The 23,994-nt window shown below is 38.8% G+C and overlaps 2 protein-coding genes across 2 annotated transcripts in view; one reads left to right on the top strand and one right to left on the bottom strand.

The window, feature by feature from the left end:
• The first annotated feature begins 5,648 nt into the window (after positions 1 to 5,648).
• Positions 5,649 to 10,590, top strand: il17a/f3 (interleukin 17a/f3). Its single transcript, XM_008289550.1, has 4 exons — positions 5,649 to 5,733; positions 6,344 to 6,555; positions 7,736 to 7,879; positions 9,524 to 10,590. The coding sequence occupies exons 1-4, from the start codon at positions 5,725 to 5,727 to the stop codon at positions 9,654 to 9,656; spliced, it is 498 nt and encodes a 165-aa protein (XP_008287772.1). The 5' UTR covers positions 5,649 to 5,724; the 3' UTR covers positions 9,657 to 10,590.
• Positions 10,591 to 11,853: 1,263 nt separating this feature from the next.
• stmn4 (stathmin-like 4) overlaps positions 11,854 to 23,994 on the bottom strand; it is a 15,501-nt gene continuing 3,360 nt past the window's right edge. Inside the window, exons 2-6 of the mRNA XM_008289549.1 lie at positions 19,218 to 19,280; positions 18,894 to 18,989; positions 18,494 to 18,699; positions 16,250 to 16,441; positions 11,854 to 13,298 (exon numbers count right to left, since the gene is read on the bottom strand). Coding sequence (XP_008287771.1) covers positions 13,239 to 13,298; positions 16,250 to 16,441; positions 18,494 to 18,699; positions 18,894 to 18,989; positions 19,218 to 19,230 — 567 coding nt within the window. The 5' untranslated portion in view covers positions 19,231 to 19,280 and the 3' untranslated portion in view covers positions 11,854 to 13,238. The remainder of the gene's footprint in view (positions 13,299 to 16,249; positions 16,442 to 18,493; positions 18,700 to 18,893; positions 18,990 to 19,217; positions 19,281 to 23,994) is intronic.

Raw genomic sequence — 23,994 nt, 5'->3', positions numbered from 1 at the left:
TATACTTGGAAACATGCAGTTAATACTTGTGTACTTTAATTTAAGTCTGGGTATTCAGACTTTTGCAGATCTGAATACTTCTTCCGCCACTGCTTTTGTAGATATTCACTCATGTGTTAGTTGGTCAGATTAAACATGACTCAGCAGATTTTTTAAAGTGGCGGCAGCACACAGCAATCACTGCACGCATACCTTTCAGTATCAGAATACAACACAAGTGTGGTTCTGATCAGGCTGAAGATAAGACGAGAAGCGAGCGACTGCTGCAGCCGTCATCCAGGACAAGACTCTCTACGCCCACTGATGATTCATATCACAGCGCGTCTGTCTCACATCACCGCAGCGAAGACCAAGACTACCTTTAGCCTGTCGTTGACAGCTGGGTCATCATGGGAAGTACGCTGAACATTTGTTTTGCTTGTAATTTGAAAGTGTCACGCAAAGCTAGAGATAGTGGCAGTTTAGATAGTTGTGTATGTCTTAAAGAAATAGTTTGATATTTTAAAGGAAACTATCATTTGGGTTCTTACATAGATGAGAAAATGTATACCTCATCATCACATCTGGTTTATATGTCTTTCCTTATATAACTATATAAGCCTTGCTAGCTGAGCTTAGCATAAAGACTGACAACAGATGGAATCAGCTGGCCCGGTTCTCGACAAACACAACTACATTTCCTACCAGCATCCGCACACTAATCGAATTGTGAATACAAGTTGTTGTAGTTTTGCTCCCTTTAGACACAGCTCTGTTCTCATGTCTTTATATTATGCTAAGCTAACAGGTTGCTGAATTAAAAAAAAAAAAAAAAAGCTTCTTTATTGGTTGTTCTTTAGCAAAGAAGCTCTAAAAACCCAAAGGAAACAGCCCGACCAGCACCAAATCTTGCTAAACGTTGGGGAACATTTAACTTTAAAGCGACTTATTTACTGAAGGAGTTGATAAGTTGGGACCAAAAATGGAGCTAAAATAGATGTTAATATCTGTAACTGTTGGGTGTGTACATCAAATTTCGCCTTGACGTATCATAAATGGTGAAATTAGCTATAAGTAAAGACACAGTTTTTCTGTTCCAGGCTGCAAACACGTTTATTTTCTACTGTAAGGTTGGACATTTTAACATGGGGGTCTATGGGGATTGACTCACTTTTGCAGCGAAGACTGTATTTAACAGATGGCCATATTGACCGAAACGCCAACAACTGATTTGTGGACTATCATCTTGAAGTCTTGAGTTTGAAATTGGACTTTTGTTGCTCTCTAGAAATCAGATGTGATGAATGAGGAGTGGATCTGACTCCAGGTAGTCCATAAAACTTATCCTGCTTTATCATCTATTTTACTCTCAATGGTCGACTCTCTAGCAGGTCACCAGTCTATCACAGGGCTACACTTAGAGACAGACAACCAAGCACACTCACATTCACACCTATGGACAATTTAGAATCACCAATTAACCNTGCTTGTAATTTGAAAGTGTTACACAAAGCTAGAGATAGTGGCAGTTTAGATAGTTGTGTATGTCTTAAAGAAATAGTTTGATATTTTAAAGGAACGTTGGGGAACATTTAACTTTAAAGCGACTTATTTACTGAAGGAGTTGGTAAGTTGGGACCAAAAATAGAGCTAAAATAGATGTTAATATCTGTAACTGTTGGGTGTGTACATCAAATTTTGTATCATAAATGGTGAAATTAGCGATAAGGAAAGAAACAGTTTTTCTGTTCCAGGCTGCAAACACGTTTATTTTCTGCTGTAAAGTTAGACATTTTAACATGGGAGTCTATGGGGATTGACTCACTTTTGGAGCAAAGACTGTATATAACAGATGTTGACCGTAACGGCAACAACTGATTAGTAGACTATCATCTTGAAGTCTTGAGTTTGAAATTGGACTTTTGTTGCTCTCTAGAAACCAGATGTGACGAATGAGGAGTGGATCTGACACAAGGTAGTCCATAAAACTTATCCTACTTTATCATCTATTATACTCTCAATGGGACCATAATGTACAAAATGAACATCATACTCGACTGAAGAAGACTTTAAACTAGCAATTGAGACCATAAACACATTCGGAAAATATTGTCTGAAGTAATAAATCGAGTGAGAAGCAGGTCCATTTTCCCATAGACTTCTATACAATGTGACTTCTATTTGAGAGAGGAGTCGCCCCCTATTGGCTGTTAGAAAGAATGCAGGGTTGAGGAGCTTCAGTGTTGGCTTGACTTTCATACTGTAAATGCAGTCTATGTTATGCCATTGAAGAATTTATTTATCAGGCCTGGAAGTTTGCGCTTAGGTTTGAGGGCAGGTTCTCTGTTTTAATTTCAACAGCTTGCAGTTCAACATCTGTTCACATTAAACTTCCCAAACCTTTTTCTTCCCTCCTTTACACTACTTTGAGGATATTTAATAATTGTAGTTTTTCAGGCCTAGGTGAATAATGTTTAATTTCACTAAGAATCTTCTAAATATATCAGTATGTTTGTCAAGATAACTGTCTCCATCAGTGGCAGGTCATAATGTACTGTGCTACCAGACCAGGGCAGACCAGAGCACTGATCCATCATGGCTGATGGAGGTTTGATTGACCTATACGTTTCCTCCCAGTGGAACTTTGCAGGAAGATTAATGAGGAAATGTTGCAGAAGGAGTGCATCAGCTGAGGAGACAGAAAGAACACTGTGTTTCTTTGTAACATGGTGATGTTCTGTTTTTAGAGCAGCCGAAGAGCTAATGAGCCCGGATGACATAACTACGGGAGCTTAAACTATCTCTTTTAATGCTTCTGTACTAAATAGCTCAACAATAAACCATCATGCTGTTATCTGTTTCTCACCACTGCACACTTTCCTCTCTGTTCAGATTGCACTTTGACACCATAATCACTCGATGTTCATACTAGAAGTGTGGGCTTCATTGTTTACGTGGGTATCTTGTTGACCTCATTGTCTTGGTTAAAATCACTTTCGGTTTTCGTCTCACACATTCATCACAGACATCAACACCTCCGCACCGCCCTGCTGTCTCTCTAACTTCTTTGTTTTATTCTTTGCTTTTTATGTTACATAATGAGAAATCACAACGTCGCCCTGTGATTGATAATTGATTAGCTGCATCTTCTGAGCCATCCCTGTGATGAGGAGCTGTATAAATAAATGATCTTCAGCTCGACTCTTCGCTTTGTACTTCACTTTTGGGAGACAATTTTGCCGACTGTTATGCAACCGACCTTAAAGCTGAGCGGGAATCGGTTCGCTTGTCTGAGCTTTTCAGTGAGAATAAGGAAGAACAGAAGAAACGCTATTTGGCAAACGAATATGGGAACAAAGGATTCACGCAACTTCCTGCTCAATTTGAAGCCTGAATCAGTACATATGATTATATAAAACCTGCCACCAGAATATACATATGTTCTGTTATCCCACTACTCTAATTTTAAACTGACATGCTGCTTGCATGTCTGTAAATCAAAGAATCATTAAAGGACTAGTTTGACATTTTGGGAAACACATTTATTGACTGTCTTACAGTGGATTCCTCTCTTTTATCTGCATTATAAATCTGATCTAAAGTATCTCAATTTAAAAACACAAGATGTCCCTTTTACATTTCAGTTGTTGTATGAATTAAACATCAGCATCTTGGCACATGCATGGACATCACATTTTGGGTTATATTACCACAGTGGTTCATTCTGGAGCCTTATGGCCACGTGTGTGGACACTCACACTAGTATCTATGATGAAACTTAGTTTTTATACTTATCAGGTTCCAATAAGCCCAAATAGCAAAGATAAATAAAAAAATGCATATCAAATAAGAGCTCAGGTCTAAATAGGTTAATGTGTTAGTATGTGAACTGTAGAGTAACTGTGTCCCTGTTGATGGCCTTTTAGGGTGAGTTATGCAAGCTGCTGCTGCTGGTTTCACATTTACTGTCGAGATGCGATATCGTCCGACTCGCCTACAGTAACTCTGCTGAAGAAAACCAAGATGTGTGTTTCCTAAAAGGTTGACGTATTCTTTTATATCCCAGCAGTCACGAAACACTAAACAGTAAATAACAAAAAGTAAAATTAGAGCCTTTAACATAAGTGATTTGGAAAAAATGGAATAATTAGGAGTGCACATGATATCGGCGGATAAGAGCTTTAAAATGAAATATCAGCATGTTGACTGGTGAAGGTGTACATTTAAAAAGCATTATAGTTTATGTTTGCACCTGTCAGTGGGCAAATTTTTAGTTTATTCCACTGCAGGAAAAAAAAATGTGCAGGACAATAAATAGGAAAATATACTCATATTGGATATCAGCAAAAAACTGAATATTGTGCATCTTCAGTAATATTTATTTCACTATTTAAAGATGATAAAAGAGTACAATTTTCAGCTGGCACATAAGATCAAGGGCTCATCATACATTTTGCTTGAAGTTTTAATGCATGATTTAAGAGCAAATTTAATCAATAGTGTATAATTACTCCCAAGTGACAACAAACTTTTATCTTGTTTTTTTTCTGCTATAGCAGATATAGTTCTTATAGGTCTTCTTTTAGTTGTATAGCCTAAAATGTTCTGTGACAAAGTTGCCTATTGTCACCCCAAACCTGATCAATTTATCAGCTGACTATACCTTTATACCTCCATAAAATTATTCCAGTGACACATTATACTTTTTTAAGTACAGTGTTTTTACCACAGCTCATCGTGTCAAACCGTTTCTCTTTACCTCACTACAGCCGTGCTCCAGTTTGGCGGGCAGAAGATGCTGAGGTGAGATGCTATCTCACAGTCTGTCTTTGAGGAGTTTTTTTTCTGCTGAGTTATTACTGAAACCCCCGTCAGCATGTCTTTGACCTACATTGTTCAGACGGAGCTGTCGGTGTGTAGGTGTAGTTACTAGCATTAAAGTGTAACATGATATGGACAATAAACTGGTCGACTGAGTGCAAAATGAGTCGTCTCCTTATGTGATAGTGGAGCAGAAAGAAAGATTCCAGTCCTTCTTTGTTGGAAGATGATCAGTTCTTTTAAGTTACTGGGTTCAATATGTTGTCAATTGTGCTTCAAAGGGTTTTCATTAGCAGGATTCTGAGCCAGATTAAACGTTCCAAAATCTGATTTGGTTTGGATGCTGATCAAACATTTTTCTTGAGCTGCACATTTTCACATCTTTTTTTATTTCTTTTTTTCCCCTTAAAAGTGAGAAGTAATGCATGTTTTTTTCTTTTACAACCACATCAAAAGCATCTATAGGTGCAGGGAGGTTTTCACACCTTTTGACAGACTTGTGAAGGTGTCGCCTTTGAAACTTCAGGTTCTCCTTTATGACAGGTAAAAATGAGGCTGAATGCACAGAACTTACCTTTTACTCAGCCCCAGTTTCCGAACATAAAGCAAAAGCTGTTGCAGTTTGTGTGAGAGGGGACTTCTCAAGTCTTTTGCAAGCGTGAATGTAATGTTATACGCTACAGTGGCGACAATCATCACAGTGGGAATGCAAATACTGACGACGAATGGATGAAACTTTATCTTGTTTGGAGATCAACACATGCATCTTAAAAATCTGTGACAGTCATAGCGGAAATGCACTGCGTTTCTTGCCAACACACACCAACACAGTCTGCCTGCATATAAACACAGCTAGAATGTAGACATAACAAGACGGCGGAGGAGCTCCTCACAGTTAAAGCTCGAAGCTGAGACGACACAGTCATGCTGCTGGTGAGTCGGGCTGCTTTACTGACCCATAACTCTTATCGCTAATCAGAAGATTGTACCAAAAGGGGGGGATTTGATTTTTGATAAGCTGGGATCATGCATGAAATATTAGAGCAGGGTTTGACCATACTGCAGTCGTAAAGCTGAAAAGGAAACAAGATGCTTCTGGGATTTTCTTGTAATTTATAGAACATGTCAGTTTCAGAAGTAGATAATAAGGTCATGCAGTCACATCATGTTTAACTGAGCCATGCTGTTGCTGCTTTACTCATCCTGAACTCTTACAGATGAGCAGAAGATTGCATCAAGGGGGGAATTTGAGTTTGACAAGATGGGATCATGCATGATTATTAGTGTAGGGTCTGACCCCAAGTGTCATACTGTAGTCGTAAAATTAAGACGGAAATGAGAGATACCTGAGATTCTCTTGTCATTCCAAATATGTGTCAGTTTTCAGAAATCGATAATAAGGTTATGCATTAGCATAATGATTGATTAAATGGAAACCCCACCCAGCAGGATTGAAACTACAGAGAGCTTCACTTGTCTTTAGGTGCTGTGTGTTTTTCATGCGTTAGAAAGCTTCTGTTCTGTCTGGTGTTCTCTTGTTCAGGTGTTTAGAGCTTTGCTGGTTCTGGGTTTGGTGTCGCTGCTGCACGCCGCCAAGAGGCCAAGAGGCCGGGCGGTGTCGGTGAGGTTGGGTCAGGGTGGTGGACCGAGGGGCAAGATTGTGAGACTGGTCATGGATCCCTCGGTGCTGCCCATGTTTTCCAATGGCTCTAGTTGGTCCATCGCCAACATGTCGCTGTCGCCGTGGACGTACAGGTGAGCAGCTGCTGAAGGGCCCTCGGTGCCATTTTTCACTTTACAAATGGAATATTGTACAACAAGCCACTTTTCTAAAGAAGGTTGCAAAGTGCTAGATAGAGACAAAAGTACCTTAAAGACTGATAGCATGAATAAAAATGAGTCAAACATAAATGAAGACCACAAAAGCAGACAGAGAGCATAAAACAGATCACAAAATAAAGATGCTTAAAACAATCAGGTCATAAACAGAAAGGAAACAAAAAGAGGTCATAAAACACAGTCATGCATCACACATTCATAAAGAACCTGTGTTGAAAGTAAAAACGAGATTTAAAAGACACTAACGATGTCGCCTATCTGATCTCAATCAGCGTTTTCCCACAGTTTGGGTGCAAGAAGAACAAATGTCACCTTTGTTCTCACCCGAGATCTACAGATTACCGGCAGAGCCCCGTTTACTGTCCTGATCGAAAACCTTTTACTACATATTATCTGTAATTTAACAAAAGGGGGAAAATCTGTAAAATAAGAGTTTAAATATATTTATCATTTTTCCGCACTTAATATACATCAGTTTTCTTTCAAATGGCAACTTTTTGCTGATTTTAAGAGGTCAAATGTTGCAAAAGATCGATTTATATAAAAAAAAAAAAAAAAAAAAAACCCTCCACAGATTTAATGTGGACATTATTACACAGTTTGGGCCTAATTTTATTTGGTTAATATGCAAATCATTACCTTTTTCTGTGATTTTACTAGTTATTATTTGTAATTGAACAAAACAGGGAAACTCTATAACAGTAAATCGTTTAAAGTATTACGGTTAACTTTTTTCTTTTTTCTTTTACAGTTTTACAAAGTTGTCTTTCACAAAGCGCAAAATAAGAAATCAGTGCCATGGCGAAGCATTTGTACCAATTACAACTTCAAAACACAGATGCAGACTTTTGGGATTTCATGTGTAACATGTAAAAAAAATTGTAATAGTAACAAACCTCAGGAATGAGAACATCAAATAAATGCATTAATGATCTTCTGCAGTTCTGTGGCAGACAGAAACAGTCCAGTTCTGGTGATTCGCTTTAGCTGAAAGAAGCACAACACAGCGCTGGGCCTTCAGTTTTCAGTTTTTCACCTTTAAATTCTCCATCCCTGGTTATAAACGTACTTTTTTCTTCTTTTTCCTCCCCTCCAGAGAGTCTTGTGTGACGTCTCGCTTTCCCCGACGGATCGCTAAGGCCCAGTGTCTGACCTCCGGCTGTCTGAACCTGCAGGGTGAAGGAGAGGATGCAGCTCTGGAGGCCAAACCCATCTACTATCAGGCCCTGGTCTTCTACAAGTGAGACACTGCAGTGGGCAACGATATGTCTGGGTTCGCTCTGCCTCTTGTTCAGCTGTTAGCGCTCTTGTGTGTAAAACTCATTGAGGATGTCAGTGACGTGCAAATTGGAGATCATTGTGTTCCTTAAATTTGATGCATTTCCTAATGAAACAGGAAGTAAGGATATATATATATAATAAGTGCAGGCAACACCCAGAAGTCTACTCAAAAGAGTCATTCAAGGGACCTGTTGCCATCACTTAAATAAATAAATGGTTGCAAGATAAAAAAATAAAAAAATAAAAAAATCTAATTCACAGATTTAGATAAACCTTTTAATTAGCACTATTAATAATATTTTTAAAAATAAATTATTACCACTATTTTGATGGGTTTCATTGACTTAATAATGTTGGTTATTGCATCAACTTAATATTATGTTTAATTTAAACCTAAATTTCTGTGTTTATTGATTTAAACCAAATTCAAGTTGAGGTAACTTAATGAAACTGACTTTATGGCTAAAGTTCAGGATTTCAAGTCCCCTCCTTGATCTTAACATGCCTGGAAAATGTCAGATTGTTAAAATTGTTAAATGAAAATAACCGTCTTAGTTGTAGGTAAGGTCAGGATGCCATCGTATATGTTCATCCTTCATGTAAATTGCAGTAAACAGAAAAACTGTGAGAACCTTTTGCTTTTAAAGCAGCACCAGTTCTCCTTAATACACGTGCACACAGTTTTTAATTTTTTTTCCCAAACATACTTGGCTAAAAATGTGTTCTTGGAGAACTTCTCACAGTTCCCCAGTGGATCCGGTCTGCTTCTCTTCATGTGATCTCAGACTGACTCCACAATGTTCAGATTAGACCTCTGCGGGGTTCACACACACTCTTTTGTCACTGAATTTTAGTCTTTTTGATGCCGACGCTGCATGTTTAGCATCACTGTCATGCTTCAGAACCAGTAACACATCCAGGTGCAGATTGATAGCTGAGCGTCGAGGACATGTTCATGAGTGCGGTCAGGAGTGAGTCTCTGGTTCAATGTGGCCGACTATTTCCGCATTTTCTGTTCTCTGTTGCTATGTAATAAAGACAGAAAATACCACAAAAGCAGTGTAAACATCCTAAGATGTCTCAAGAGAATAGCGTGTGCACAGCGCTGCGTCATTTAGGGAAACAAGAAGCTAATTTTCCCGGAAGACGCCGAGCTGCAGGGTTGTTTTCATCAATCTGAGTTATTTTTTTTATCATTGGATTTGTGGTTTTCATGCACAGCGAACACAAAATGTAGAAAAGATCCATTGTTCTCCAGGGAGTAAACTAGATTTGGATGTAAACACACAGCACAAGAACAGATAAAACTTAACTTTCCTGCATTTCTTCGTCAACGTAATCAAAAGACAGTGTTATGGAGGCTACACTCTGCATAGCCTCAAGGCTGACCGAACACACCAGCTGTTGCATTCATCGTATTAAACCGAATGGAAATCATCAGAATTGAATCAGCCCGATCGAATGACCACCGTTAATTTCTTTTTGTTTCATCTCCGCCCACACCGACTTCCACTGCAATCAGATTCAATGAAATGTAATAACGCTGCAATCGTTTGTAATCTGATTAACGACGCCTCTCACGTATCTTCCGATCCCACCTCAGAGTCCCGAGGCCGAGTGGCTCCAACAAAACGGGGAAGAAGTCAAAGAGGGTGAAGTACGACCTGCGACTGGGGACGGAGATGATCCCGGTGGGCTGCACCTGTGTGAGGCCGAGCGTCGTACCGCAGCAGTAACAGATTCGACGCCATGAAGGCTGATTTTATCCGCACCAAGCTTGTATTAAGCCATTTTCTAACTTATCACTGATTCAGCTCGTGAATATTAATATTAAAGAGTCTTTATTTTGACTGCTGTGACTTACTGGTGCCTTCATGTTCCTGCTTTGTGCCGTGTATTTCAAAAAGACACACGAATCCATTTATCACTTTATAACTTTTACTTATTAGCTGTAAGTGCTTAAATACACTGATAGTAGCAAAAAGTTTCTTTCTGCCCCTAGTGGTGGAAATGTGTTTAGTGCAGCTTTAAACACATTTACTAGTATTATTAGGACAACTGAGTCCTAAAAGGGGTATGAGTGGAGATATATATTTTAATATAATATACACTTTTGTTAATTTGTGTGTTTTATATATTGTTTCTTATTTTATTCCTTTTATGTTTAGATATTTTATACCAATCCTGTTCTTATTTTATTATAATCAGCAAAACTATTTTATAAAATGTAAACACAGGTGACAAATTAAAAGACAAACCAACATAAAGTGTCTTAACAACAACAGTTTTAATGCTTCTTGCCCTCATTTGGTGTTTTTGGACATCTACAAGTCAGTCCAAAATCTCCTGTAAGTGTTTAACTAGGTGACGGTGAAGGCCGTAACATATGATTCATCATTTTCTTCAAACTATTAAGTGATGCAAGCGACCACACCCAACAGAGTAACAGTAAAATGCCCCTACAGAGGTCACGGGGTCAAGTTTCTCCTTTAATTTGTCACCCATATTGTAACTTTGACATTTTAATCAGCTGTGATTTTTAAAAAAATATTATATTTTATTAACCTAAAAGTGTGAAAAATTTTCTTTAAATAGAAAAATTACAAGCTAATAAATGTAAGAAGATGTTTTTCATGGTATTTTGTTGTTATTAAATGCTGTGGTGGGTCAGTGGCTTTCTGTAGAAGTTAGACTACATGTTCACATACATCTAAGTAAAGTCATACTGATACAGGTTATGCAATGAGCTAATTATAATGTGAATCAAATAAAAAAAATTTTTTGCCTCTTTAACATGTCCATTTAGTGTTTTTATATGCTGGAAGACACATCATGAGTGAAAAAAGCATTGCTGAGTATTTCAACTGTGAAGCTGTGGTGTACTAATGACAGTATCAAAAACATGGATTCACACTTCTGGGGTTTCATACATCACAAACCTAATGAACCAATCCCGTCAACTTGCAGAGTGGAGCTTTCGGAATCATTATTCTTCTACTAAATCCAGCTCCAACATGTATGGCTAATTTACTGTAATAGTACAACTTTGTGTAAAGTAGTTTTAAGCAGAGTTGTAGGTGAGCTGGTGTGCTCCAGCTTCAGTGAGTGGGGAGAGTTTAGCGAGAGAGGGAGGTTGAAACTTTATCGATCTGCACATTCTAGTGGAAGCAATGGCGTAGAGTTACATCCAAACCATTTTAAGGCAGGAAGGGATTGTTTTCATGGAAGAAACTTTGAATTATGATGAGTTTTTAGCATAGACTGTATAAAAGATGGACGTAGCAACTGAAAAATGAAGCCAACCCGGAAGTTTCAAAAACCTGCAATATCACTACGTCCGCTAGTTGCTGGCTCCAAAAAGCCCTGGCTCCCATTGACTTGAATTGGAAAAGAAGTGATTACAGATCACGAAATACCGCATTCCTACAGCTCAGGATTTTTTTCTTATTAGTTTTCATAATCAAATCCAGAGATCAGGTGGCCAATCTGAAAATAAATCAATAATGAATTTTTAAAAAATCGTCAACATTTTTGCGGGGCAAGGGGCATGGCTGGCTTGATTGACAGTCGGCAGCGACCATACAGATGAAGCGACCACAAGGCGGTAAATGTGGGCGGGCAGAGAAGGCCCGCCTCTCAATCCGTCTGACCAATCGCTCCGCCCCCTCCGACGATTTTTGCATCACTGGCTCCAAAAATCCAAGATGTCAACCAGGAAGCAGCAAAACCCTGGCTTCATTTTCTCAGTGCAGAAACCAACGGGTGACGTCACGGAAGCTACGTCCATCTTTTATACAATCTATGGTTTTTAGAGGTTTAATCAATGACTTGAGAACTTTAAGAGATGTGTTTGACTGAGCAAAGGAGCACAGTGAACACTGAAGTCTACAAACTAGTAAAGCCAGAACAAAGTGTGAGCTCAGTCAAGCTTTGTTTTTTTTGTTTTTTTTACTGACCATGCCAAGTAGATACAATCAATCCAGCCTCGAAGATATACAGCAACACACAGTTACAGCAAGTACAAACCCCAAGTTACGACTCCCCCGTTACAGTGCAAACATTTTTAGACGTTTCAGCCAAGTCAGTATGACTCAACAACCAAATATCATCTCTCAGTTTAGGTTTAAATTCCATTGAACAATCAGAGCACAGCGACGCATGCCAAAGCAAACGGAGACCCACCGGAGTCGTCCTCTCCAAAAAACAAAAACAAATGAATCCAAATTGTGAACTGCTGTCTGTCACTACTTTTGCCTCCTTGTGATGTTATTGTTGGTTTTACTGTATATGTTCACCGTCCTTTCTTGTATGCATGTGTGCTTTTGAGTTGTGCTTAATGAAATAAGAGTGCAATCAGTGCTCTAAATCTAAGAGACTCAAATGCATGTCACTGATCTACGACTACACTACAGCTAAAAGTTTCACAGAGAGCCCGACGGCGGCGGAGAACAGCAGAGCTTCCTCCCGTTTCAGGCTTATTTTTAATATTTTTTTTTCTTTAACTCCCCCAGAGCTCTGCAGAAAGAAACAAAAGACCGATTCTTTATTTCATATTCATAAAGCATTTAGTCCCCGGACAGACTGAAATATCCCAGAAATGGTGCGGCGAAGAATTAGCACGAGAGCTAAACCACTTTTTATTTTTAAATCGGAAACAGCAGAAGCTTGTGTGGTATCTTTTTTTTTGTTTATGATACACGAGAATCCTGCAAATCAAAAACTGAAGAGGCCTTTTGGGTTTGAATTGTATAGGTTATGACTGAGTAGGGCTCTCTGCGTCTGGTTTTATTTAAGCACAACATATCATTGGTCACTTTTACTATTTGGATTACAGCTCTCTACTCCTTAGTTACAGTCTAATTGGAGTGAAACTGCGTCTTTGTGTTGCTGTGTCAACAACACAGTTCACTTAATGATGCTTCAGTACAACATGGGCAGCTGTAATTTCCTCCTGTCCGACTGAAACTGCAGAAATAAGAGAACCTCCTCCATCGATCAATCAATGCTCTTAAAAATTGTTAATGTTTGTTTTGATGTCGCCCCCGAAACCTCCCCACCCGCCCGCCTTCCTTTTAGAAAAAAGAGAAATTTCAACATCAAGAGTTGGCTAAACTTTGTACAGCTTGTTCACAATCATTACAGCAGACATCAAATACGAAAACTCGCCTTTTCCCTTTGTTCGAGTTGCTGTTGCTGAGTTCCTTCTTTTTCTTTTCTGCACTGTTTTGAATTCTTTTTTTCTTTTCTTTTTTTTTTTTCACAGACTCAAAAACTCCCCAGTCTCGCTGTTTTTTCCTGTTTCGGCTCCCCTCGCTCGTCTACCGGCAGGCCTCCTCCTTCATCTCCTTGTTCTTCCTCACTTCTTCGGCGTGTTTGTCCTGTGAAACAAACACACCGACAAAGCAAACATCAGATTCATTAGCATTCATGAATATGTTTGCATTAATGAAAGAGACGGCGGCAGAACGAGGGAACGGCTCAGGTTTGTTCAGAAAGATTTGAGCACCGAGTGTGGAGAACTAAAAACTCTTCCTCTCCTCATCTAACATTCATGATTACTCATCAAGCTTGTGAACAATGTTAAAATAGAATGACTTATGATGATGAAGCCTTGATTCACTTGCACTCAAGAAATTTTTAGGTCTCAGTATAACACTGTTGGTTCAAGAAAAAGCTCCACATTTTGCTAAATATGTCACGTTCACGTCTGTAAGTATGTAGATAAAACTGGAACAACAGGAATTTGCTGTTTTGTGTACTGGAATAAGTGTTTCTGCAAGTTGCCAGGCAACTGGTTCGGGTGACGAACGAGTACAAATGAAACAGCATGTTGTCATTTTTACACTTTTTGGTACAGATTGTAAAATGAAGATTTACTGTAAATTTCCAATTAGGGATCGTTAGAAACAATGATATGCAACTAGTTTAACCTTTGGATGAAGCCAATATAGCTGTTTTTTTCTGCTGTTTTTGCATTGATTGTATAAACAAGATAGATGTAACCTCCCAGCATAAAAAGTGAAGACAGTGACTTTAACCTGCATTCTTTATTACTGCCAGCAGGGGGAGACTCCTGTTGTATGGAAGTTAATGAGAAACTGAGCCTATTTCTTATTTGATTTACTACCTCAGTAAACATTTTCCTTATGAATTTATGGTCTCAATCACTAGTTTCATGTGTCCTTTAATACAGGTAGATGTTCATTTTCTAAATTCTATTCCATTTTAGAGTAAAATAGATGATAAAGTATGATCTGTTTTAGGGCTTGGCTACTGTTAACATATCAATTGGCATGGTGTCCTCGAGTTGTCAGTCAGGTCCACAACTTACTCATTAAGTCCACTTTTAAAAGACCAAGATGGCGGCAACCAAGTGCTAAACTATAAAGACCAATGGATGACTTCACGGTCACTGCGGCCATCTTTTAAATGCAGGGCTATGGAATTTTCTTGCTACGCTATTAGCTAGTTGCTGGCAAATATAAAATTAGTGCAGCTCATGTAATTCCATAAGAGTGAGTGAAAATATGTATTTTACAAAATGTTGTCCTATTAATTTAATTATTAATTAGCCTAGCGAAGCAAAAACACTGAAAAAAGCAAAAACAAGTCGCCTTACTCTTCTCTACAAAGTTCAAAATGCAACTACCTGCACCTCTTAAGCTGAATATTTACCATATGTTATATTTTCTAAAATACATCTGGAAAATGAAATGTAGTAAAAACAATTTCACACTTCTTTATGCTTATTATGCTAAGCTAGGCTAATCACCTCACAGAGCTAGCTAAGTAGTAGGTGTGCCACAATGTACCAGTATTGATGATAACTGTGATGTTTTTTTAAAAATAGAACATTTGACATCATGTTATTAAAGCACATATGCCAATATTATAAATAATCCAGTGCAAAAAATGAAATGAAATACACAATAAACTAAGCAAAGAGGAATTTGGCGGATAGAATTATTTTTAAAAAACATTTTCTACAAATTTTGTGATAAAATTGGTATTGTGAATTATTATAAATCAGATATCATGACAGACCTGCTGTATAGTGAAGGCACAGACATGAGCGTGGCATCGATCTTCTTATTTATCTATTTTGAAAGTCTGCTTATAAGTAGATTTTACAAAATGCTGAGCTTCTCCTTTAACAGTAAAACACTGTAATGATAGAGCGGTACAAGTAGGTTTGTGCTCAGAACGAGACGATTTTAAAAAGAAAAATAGCTGAATGACATTGTTCAAATTGTGTCCATGGTGCAGGAGTGTCATCAAAAAGAAGCTGTAAAAACAAATTAAGCTGTAGATGGATCCAACGTGTGAACTGCGGGGGCGTTGAGATTAAGGGGTTGGGTCACATGAAACACTGACAGTATGCTATTTTCTGTTTCCATACATTTCCAACTCTGTAGCTCTATCACCATTAATAATGCATCAAATCTGAGCATTATTCATGTATGATTAATGCATAGTGACTCATCTCTAATTCACTTTAATGAAGACTCGGGCACACAAGCTGCTATTACCATCGAAGCGTGGCGGCACAACATCATCAACTTTTAACTCAAAGAACAAACCCATATCCTCCATGGTGCTGAAAAACAGGCAGCAGCTTCTTTTCATTTGTTTCCTGATTCTTATGAATAGGAATGAAGATAAAAGCTAAATCGAGCGCATTACAAATGTTGGGGAAAAAAAAAAGCGAGTTCCCCTGACAGCCATGATGTAGTTCACACACTGAAAGAATGTAGCTGGAATGAAGTCAGACAGTAATGCTAGTAAAGCAGCGAGAGTTTCCAGAGAAGAGAAGAAGAAAAAAAATATGCAAAACTAATGGTGGAAAACTTGATATGTCTCCACTACGATAAATTTCCTCCATGTCTCCCCTCGTAAGTCCAGACAGAAGCCCTCGTTATTCTGAGAGGCTGATTTCAAAACCTGACACGTTGAAACTTTAGACACTGAACTTTTTCCATTTTAAAATCCACGTTATGCACATTTAAAGATAAAAGGCACATTGTCAGTGTGGGTTTTGTAGTAACCTTCAAATTTACTGACATCTTTTATCCTTGGGTTCAGTTTGACTCCAGCAATTTAAAGCTCCAGAAAATAATTAAAACTGTCACCCAAGTTTATGTGTAAATAGCCCTTTAAATAAAACTGAAAAAAATGATGACTTATTGAGAGATGTTAAACATTGAATGGTGTCAAATTGACCCCAAAGATAATAGGAAGGTTCAGTGGATTGTTTTTTTTTTTTGGGTCAGAGCTTGAGGTTGAGAAGACAACGGCTGATAAGCTCTGTAATGTAGAAACTGTCCAGTACCTTCTCCTGCAGCCTCTCCAGCATGGCCGCCAGCAGAGCCTCCCTGTTCTCCTTGTTGGCCTCCATCTTCTGCTCCAGCTTCTCCTTGGCGTTCTTGATGAAGTTGTTGTTCTCCTCAAAGGCCTTCTGGATCACCTCGCGCTCATGCTCCCTCTTCTCCGCCAGGTGCTTCAGCAGCTCGGCCTCCTGACACTAGAGGGCGACAGAGGGCTTTAGAGGTGGAATCAGCAGGAGATGTTTTTGTGTTTTTTCCCAAAATGGTGCAGGTGAGTGTCAGATGATCTTTGACTGCAGATGACCTGCAGACAAAACTTTCTACATGAATAGCTGATATGTGAAAGTCTGTGTTTCTTCTTGTGTTATTAGTTATTAGTTTCCAAAAGAGGGAATTTCAATTTGAAATGAAAAAGCTGAGCTGCACGGCGTCAGAAGAAGGTGGTGTTATAAGCTCTGATACACATGGCTGTAATAAAAACAGCAGAAGAAACTGAAAACCAGTTGTTAAAAAGTCAGAATCTTTGGCTGTTTACAAGAACAAAATGGAGAGAAGTCTTTACAACTTTCCCTCAATTAAAAGAACATTAATTATTCGTTCACGTCAGCTAGACTTGGTCTGAGCAGCACTGAATAATCTGTGGTTCATTTGTAACTCAAAAATGAAGTACAAATGGTTTCTTGTCTTTGTTTCCACATCAAAAATGAAAAAAGAAGAAGAAATTAACAAGAAATTGTTTCAGGTGTTAGACTCAAAAGACCAAAACAAAATAAAAAACAAAAGACACAGTCTCTCTCTCACCAGGTTCCAGGTGTGGGTTCTGTTGGATGACACGCAATTCATTTGCAATTTAAAAAATGAAAAAACACAAAATTTTATTCTTTGTTTCAGAACTTAAAAACTGTCTCTGGTGTCAGAATCAAAACACAAAAAGAAAAAAACAATTAAACTTTGTTCTGGACATCGTTGCATAGTCCAGAATTAGTTTGCAATTCAGAAACAAAAAAGAGAACATGATTCTACTCTTTGGTTCAAAAGCAACAACAACAACAACCTAAATGTTTGTTGGCAATTCATTTTTTCCTTTTTCATTTGGAAACCAAAAACAAACTTCATGCAGCTTTTTTATTCTGTGATTTTAAGCTACTAGTAAAACAAAAAAAAAATTGAAAAAAAGACTTGGGAAAAAACTCAAAAGCTTTAATTTTGTTTTTTATATATATAAAAAAATGTAAATGTCATTTTTCATTTAGGACAGATTATAGAACAATATACAGAAGGCAGAAGTGTAGAAATATCAGAACAGATGCCAAAATAACACAATGGCCTTCAGATGAACATTATTCATGCACAGGATTTATACCAGAGTAGACAGATAGACCAAAGTCTGTTTCATTTTTGGTGTAAAATTAAAGAACAAAAAGCCACGTGATGTCTGTTTTTGGTATCCAAATAAAAAAACAACATAAAAAGAGAACTGTCAACATCATCATCATCATCATCATCATCATCAACGACAACAACAAAAGGAATGTGCTTCATCAGTTTGCAATTTTGTGATTCTGATGCGTGAAATATTTTTCATGTCTTAAAACAAAGTAGTGAAATCTATTTTTTTTGTTGTAAATCACAAATGAATTACATATTCATAGTTTTTTTCTAATGCGATGCTTCAAAATGCACATGCAAATGGAAACACGTCTATTTTGAGGTATGTTTTGTTTACTTGTCTCTCGGCTGTGTGCCAGTTCAATGATTTTTTTAGATTTTCTATTAATTTACATTACCGTCAGCCATTTTTTGTTTGTGTTTTGTGTAACACCAGAACAAATCCGTACAGATTTGAGTCACCGTGATGTTAAACTAAATAAATTCTGGCTCAGTTACAGCTTCTCCCTCCTCACCTCTCCCCCCTCTTTGCTTGATGAATACAAGCCTTTGTGTTTGTGTCCTTGCCTGACCGTCCTCCTACTTTCATGTCCCCTCTTTTCATCTTCCCACCTTCAATCCGCTCAACTTTCCTCCCTTCCTTCCCCTCCGACACTCCCTCCCACTCCGCTTTTATCCATTTCCACCCTTTTTTCTCTTCGGCTGATAAATCACGCGGCGGACAAAGGGCGCCGACAGATGTTTGACAACGTCTGAATGAGCTACAAATAGCTGCGGGTTATTGGGTTACACTTTTGGGCCTTTCCCGTTGGGTTTCTGGCGGACATGATGATCTTAAATCTCCCCCCCCTCCGCCTCACCTTTCGCCTCTCTTCGGCAGCCTCCAGCTTCTTCTGGATCTCCTCCAGGGACGGGTCGCGGCGCTGCGGCATGGAGGTGTTGAGTTCTGGCACGCCGTCAAAGGATGGCGGCTTCAGGATGACCTCGAAGGCCTGGCCCGATGCTCGCTTGTTCAGCTCGATCACTTCCACGTCTTTGATGACGCACCAGCCCAGGTCCACCGCATCTGTGGCGTTGGATCGAGTTCAGGTTATTTATTCGCTATAAAAACGTGAATGCAGGGACCATTTGGGTGCACTGTGTGGTTCGTGGTTAACTCGCTATCCTCTTATGTGTCGTTTATCAAATTCCCACCTCACCCAGAAGGACTAGCATCCACTTTATTGCCATTGGTGTTTGTGTGAAGGAGATTTCTTTTACCTTCTGCCTTGTAAGTAGGTTTTTCTGCAGTTTGTGGGTTCAGGCAGGAGCAGAACAGAGACACCAGGGGGAGCTCTTTGACCTTCTCTTTATAGGCTGAGGACACAAACACATTATGTTGACTCAAACTGAACAAGCATTCAAGGACCAATGATGTAATTCAGTGACAGTGACTCGTCACATTCTCATTGTGTTAAAATGAACATTCATTATAATGACAGGATGCATTAAACAGGTACTAAAGTGCAGCTCGGCAGTGCAGGTTACACGACGAAGGAAAGCCGAGCTGTGAGGCGAGCGACTTTCTGCTGCGACTGCATTTACCTGCCAGAGTCATCTTCTCACTGCGTATGTTGCTCTCCCGAGATGCCGAAGATCCGTCTCACTCTGTCAGAGAGAGACAAAGACGAAGGCTTGAGGGAAGCAGCTTCAGAGGTCACATAATGAATCTGAGAACGAGACACTAAACTGCAGAGCACATGTTTCACCTCTTACCGTCGAGGTTTAGTTCGACCAATGAGAGAGCAGCTTTCTGATGCAGCCAGTTTGTCTCTCAGTGGACCACCGGCACACGAGCTACTATGAAAGGTGCTGGTTGGACCATTAGCAAGTCCTGACCAAGGACAAGAGGGACCAGTGCGACAAAAACTGCCGCTTCGTCAAAACTGCTGGAGTCCCAGAGATATGTACAAGGTGTCCTTTGGCATCAGTGCAGCTGGCATCAATGTTTGAGGATGACAAATGTCTTTTTAAGATTTGTAAAGGAGTCTCATGTCACAGGATTATTACCCAGAAGACTGACATTCTGGTTCCTGTGTGGGACCATTGTTTTTTCACTTGGTTTTGTTTGACTTAGGGACTTATGGCTCATTTTCACTTTCAAACTACTCGGTTAAGTTTAGAAAAAGACAATTTACAGGTTAAAATGCACCCTTTTACAACCGTAAGCACGTTACAAGCCAAACGTAGAGTTGCCTGACAAGGACAAGACGGAGGAGTCTGACAATCACACATTTTCATAGATGTGTCAGACGAGTCCGTCTGTTGAAGCTCTATGCTAAAGAGTATCCAGTGCAATGGAAAGTGATGACAAGAGTTCCTGACCAAGGGGCACTATGGGATGAGTTGGTAGTGAGGCAGGGCTCCATGTAGACGGGGGGCGGCTGGTGATTAAACCACCGACCTTGTAACTAGTTGATGACCTGCTCCGTTCACTATCTGGAGGTAAGAAGAATAAGTGTGCGCTACAATTGAGGGTAATTCTGGCCAAGTCAGTCAGAATCACCAGAATCAAGGCAGAAATGAAAAGAACTCATCACACATGATGTCAGTCCATCAGCTGTACCAGCTCCATCTATAACAGAAGGCCGGAGCCCACTGATGGGGTCCACCTGACATCACAGTACATCACCACAGCCAATGTAGAACCAACAACCAACCCATGAAAACACAAGGAGAACAACCAAACTCCACACAGGAAGGTCCAAGCCGACCATCAGGGTCAAACCCAGAACCTTCTTGCTGTGCTTCTGACCATTGCCATTATTATAACAATTTAGCCCAAATTCCTCATCAGACATCCCCATCTTGTTCAAATATGAAGAATAATTTCCTCCTTCAAGGGGAGATTTCAACAAATTAAGAGATTCACAGCTCATTGACGGTTTCTGATTCTAGGGGAACACTGTTGAGATTTAGCTAATTAGCACATTTAGATACTTACTCCCATCTCCCCCCCTTGTGCTGCACATGAGCATGACCGTGAAGCCGTACAAACGTGCACAAAACACTCTAAAACAGTTTCCTGAACCAGTCTGGGCCACTTTGTTGATCTTCACTGACTGAGTATATTGGATCAGAACTGCCTACTACACCTTTAATCAGAAAACCTCATCCTTTACATTCATATAATCAACATCTCTAATTTCCCAGAACGCTACTGGACAAGTCAGGTTTAAAGATCTCCTCCAGATGTTTGAAAACATATAAACACACAAGTTTGTGTTGGATTCATTGTACCTAAGTTGACGAAAACATTCATTTCATACATGAAAGTAAAGATAGTACTAAAGATTCTCGATAAAATCTTCGTTTTGATTCATACATCAAAGTTTCTACCTCATGTGCATTTTTATTTCGACCATTCCCACTGTGCTTTTTATCTGCTATTTGAATCTGTTCATAAAATAGCTGACAGGAAACTAACTTACTGAAAAGTCCCTTTTTAGATATTTAGTGACATATTTCACCGCGACAGGCCAATAAACCGAAGCCCTGCCCATATGTACACACCTTAAATTCAGTTTTAAGGTGAACATGAAAACAGCCATCTAGCATTACTCCTTTGAAATACCGAACACTGAAATAACAGCAAGAAAAACACAGCTTCGGGGGTAAAGGGGAGCTTTTTATCCCTTCTCAGCCTCGTACGCTGACTTGCGGTGAATCACAGCTATGTGGGAGAAGCAGCTGTAAATCTCTGACAAGACGCAAGAAAGGAAGACGTTGGAGTAAATAACAAAACCCGCTGGCGGCCTGCTTCTCCACCTGGTGCTTCAAACCTCTACACGGCGCTGCAGCGTGTTGAAGCCAATGTGACTCTGTGATACTCTGCTGATTGAAACAAATTACGCTCGCTGACGACTTGAAAGAAAGAATTCAGCGTCAATTCCGTTGAGTTTGGAGTGGATTTGAAGTGGACTGCATTGAGGCGGAGCAGCAGCAAATCATGTCACCAGACTTCAGCACCACCTGCTGCCACTGCGTCTCTCGCCTGTCTGTCAGATGGTCTCACCGACGCTGAATTGATGGACATCTGAAGCTCGTTGTCAATCTGTCTCTTAGAAACCTTCAAACCAAGCGGACAAGCCTCGATAATGAGCCGCGATGATTCCCCTCAATGAACAAGACTCGCAGCCTCGTTACCGAATGAACAAATAGCATAAAAACGGGCGTCATTTTCTGCTCGAATTCCACTTTTTGTTTCCTAATTGGAGAATTCTACCTCGTGAGAATCAAGGAGTGCCAAGTGCAGCCTGTTGACCTTTTCTCGGCCCAGTGCACGCGCTAATTGAGTTTGCTTTAATTCTGGGAACCATTTGCATACAAGCACTCTTATCGTGTAGCTCCGCACCAGAATCGGGCCACAGTGGACAGTGAAGTAACACTTCAGCTACTTACAACAGTTTTCCACCACACTGGTTTCTGATGTGGCCATAATTGAATCAAACATCTGTAATGGGGTGTTTCTGCCAGCAGTTCAACAGCAGTCATTTATTAGAGTCAAAGAAATCTTCACGGCAAACAGAGCAATGTGGTCAAAGAATGAAAGAACTAAATAAATAAATATTGTACATTTTGTTCTTTAATTTTGTTCCATATGTCTGGTGCTAGATGTCCTAATGGGCTTGACTGGATTAAAAGAACGGTTCAACATTATGGAAACGTTTAGGGGATAATTGTTGGTGAACAGAAAAAGACAATAACAAATTAAATTTACATTACAATGAGAAAAATGTGTTGTTATAAAAAGAAACCTTTCTAGTTATGACAATATACTATTTATCTTCTATTGAGCATGAAAAGATTCACTTTATAGTGTAAAAAACTCATTTTATAATGATTCTGTAAATGAAGAAATTGACAAAAGCTGGTCATTCATGCAATTTAATTAAAGTCTGCTTCATGCTTGGAGTGAAATGTGGTGCGATTCTGTTGGTATTGACAACAATGGATGATATTTTTGCAAGTCATGTATGAAATTAACATTTTAAAACCATTTTTAGCTGGAATTTTTTGAATACTTATGTTAAAATGAGGATAACTATTAAAATCACTGAAAGAAGTATTATCGTACATGCTAATCCTGAAAAACACACTAAAACTGTTCATAATGTCCACGTCAAAAACTGGAATATTTACAAATTATAATACTTAAAAAAATAAATAAATAAATGAAAAATGTAAACAGCATTTGGACATAAAATAATTAAAATAATTTTTAAAAATTCTGTATTTTTTAAAATGTATTTAGATGCATTTAAAAATATTATTTTACAAATATTTACATTTTTTGACAAAAAAGTATATTACGGAAATAGTAAATAACAGATTTTCTCCCCTTTTGTTAAATTGCAGATGTCACTAATAAAAAAAAACAAAAAACAAAACATCAATTTACATGTTGACTGTTGAAAGAGTAATCCAAAACTGTACATCATGTCCACATCAAAAATCTGTATTTTCACAAATAGTATGTTTTTTTTTTTTTACATCATGTCACCAAAAAATGATTCTATTTTTAAAAACTACTTTACAGATGTTTGCCAATATTTACACTGTTTTTGGACATCACGGTATTATACCATTTTTGATTATTCTTTCCCCTATAACTGTTGTTGCCAGATTTTCCTTTTTTTTTTACAGAACATTTTTTTACAGTGTATTTCAAGAGGCTCAAACTCATTTTTTCTTCCGTACAGCCTCGTGCATTTTAAAATCCGTCGTCATGCAGACAGACTTCTGTGCTCAAGAGCAGAATCTCATCATGTCTTAATCCAAGCAGGAAATAAAACTTAATCAAATTGTACAGATGAGCCATGTTCTTCAATATATCCGCTCTCTAAGTTACAACGTGAAACATGTCACATTATACCAGGATACATAGTGTACAGTTATACCAAGAACATTTCCTGGTATAATGTGATAAGTTTGTATGTCGTACTGCTTCAACTGTCTTTTTCCAGAGTCGCAGCAGCATTAGCACTGGAGGGAGGAGATGTCCTATATCCTATATGGATAAAACAAACGAGTTACAACATTTTAAAATGAATCTGTGAGTTTTGATAGAGCCAGGTGAGCTGTTTCCTTCCAGTCTTTATGCTTCACAGCATAATCCTGCTTCTGTCTGGGAACAATAATGGCTCATTGCTGTAAATGCTTGTAGGGAGCTGCTCTTACCGAAAGCTCCTGGAAAATACAGTTTAGCTTGTCCCTGTGCTTCAGAGGCGCTGAAGGCGTTTGAAGCAGGCTAATGGCAATTATTGCAGGTTTATGAGAAGCTGGGTTAATTGCCTCGCCATTAGAGCGGCTATTAATCTTT

Source organism: Stegastes partitus, unplaced genomic scaffold (genome assembly GCF_000690725.1).
Source record: "Stegastes partitus isolate 25-593 unplaced genomic scaffold, Stegastes_partitus-1.0.2 Scaffold621, whole genome shotgun sequence".
Taxonomy (NCBI): Eukaryota; Metazoa; Chordata; class Actinopteri; family Pomacentridae; genus Stegastes; species Stegastes partitus.
The sequence above is the reverse complement of the archived record's forward strand: the minus strand, read 5'-3'. Positions and strand labels throughout refer to the sequence as shown.

Coding starts and splice junctions, on each gene's coding strand:
- il17a/f3 (XM_008289550.1), top strand. Junction 6,556..7,735: donor CTGTCGCCGTGGACGTACAG/GTGAGCAGCTGC, acceptor CCTCCCCTCCAG/AGAGTCTTGTGTGACGTCTC. Junction 7,880..9,523: donor CAGGCCCTGGTCTTCTACAA/GTGAGACACTGC, acceptor ATCCCACCTCAG/AGTCCCGAGGCCGAGTGGCT.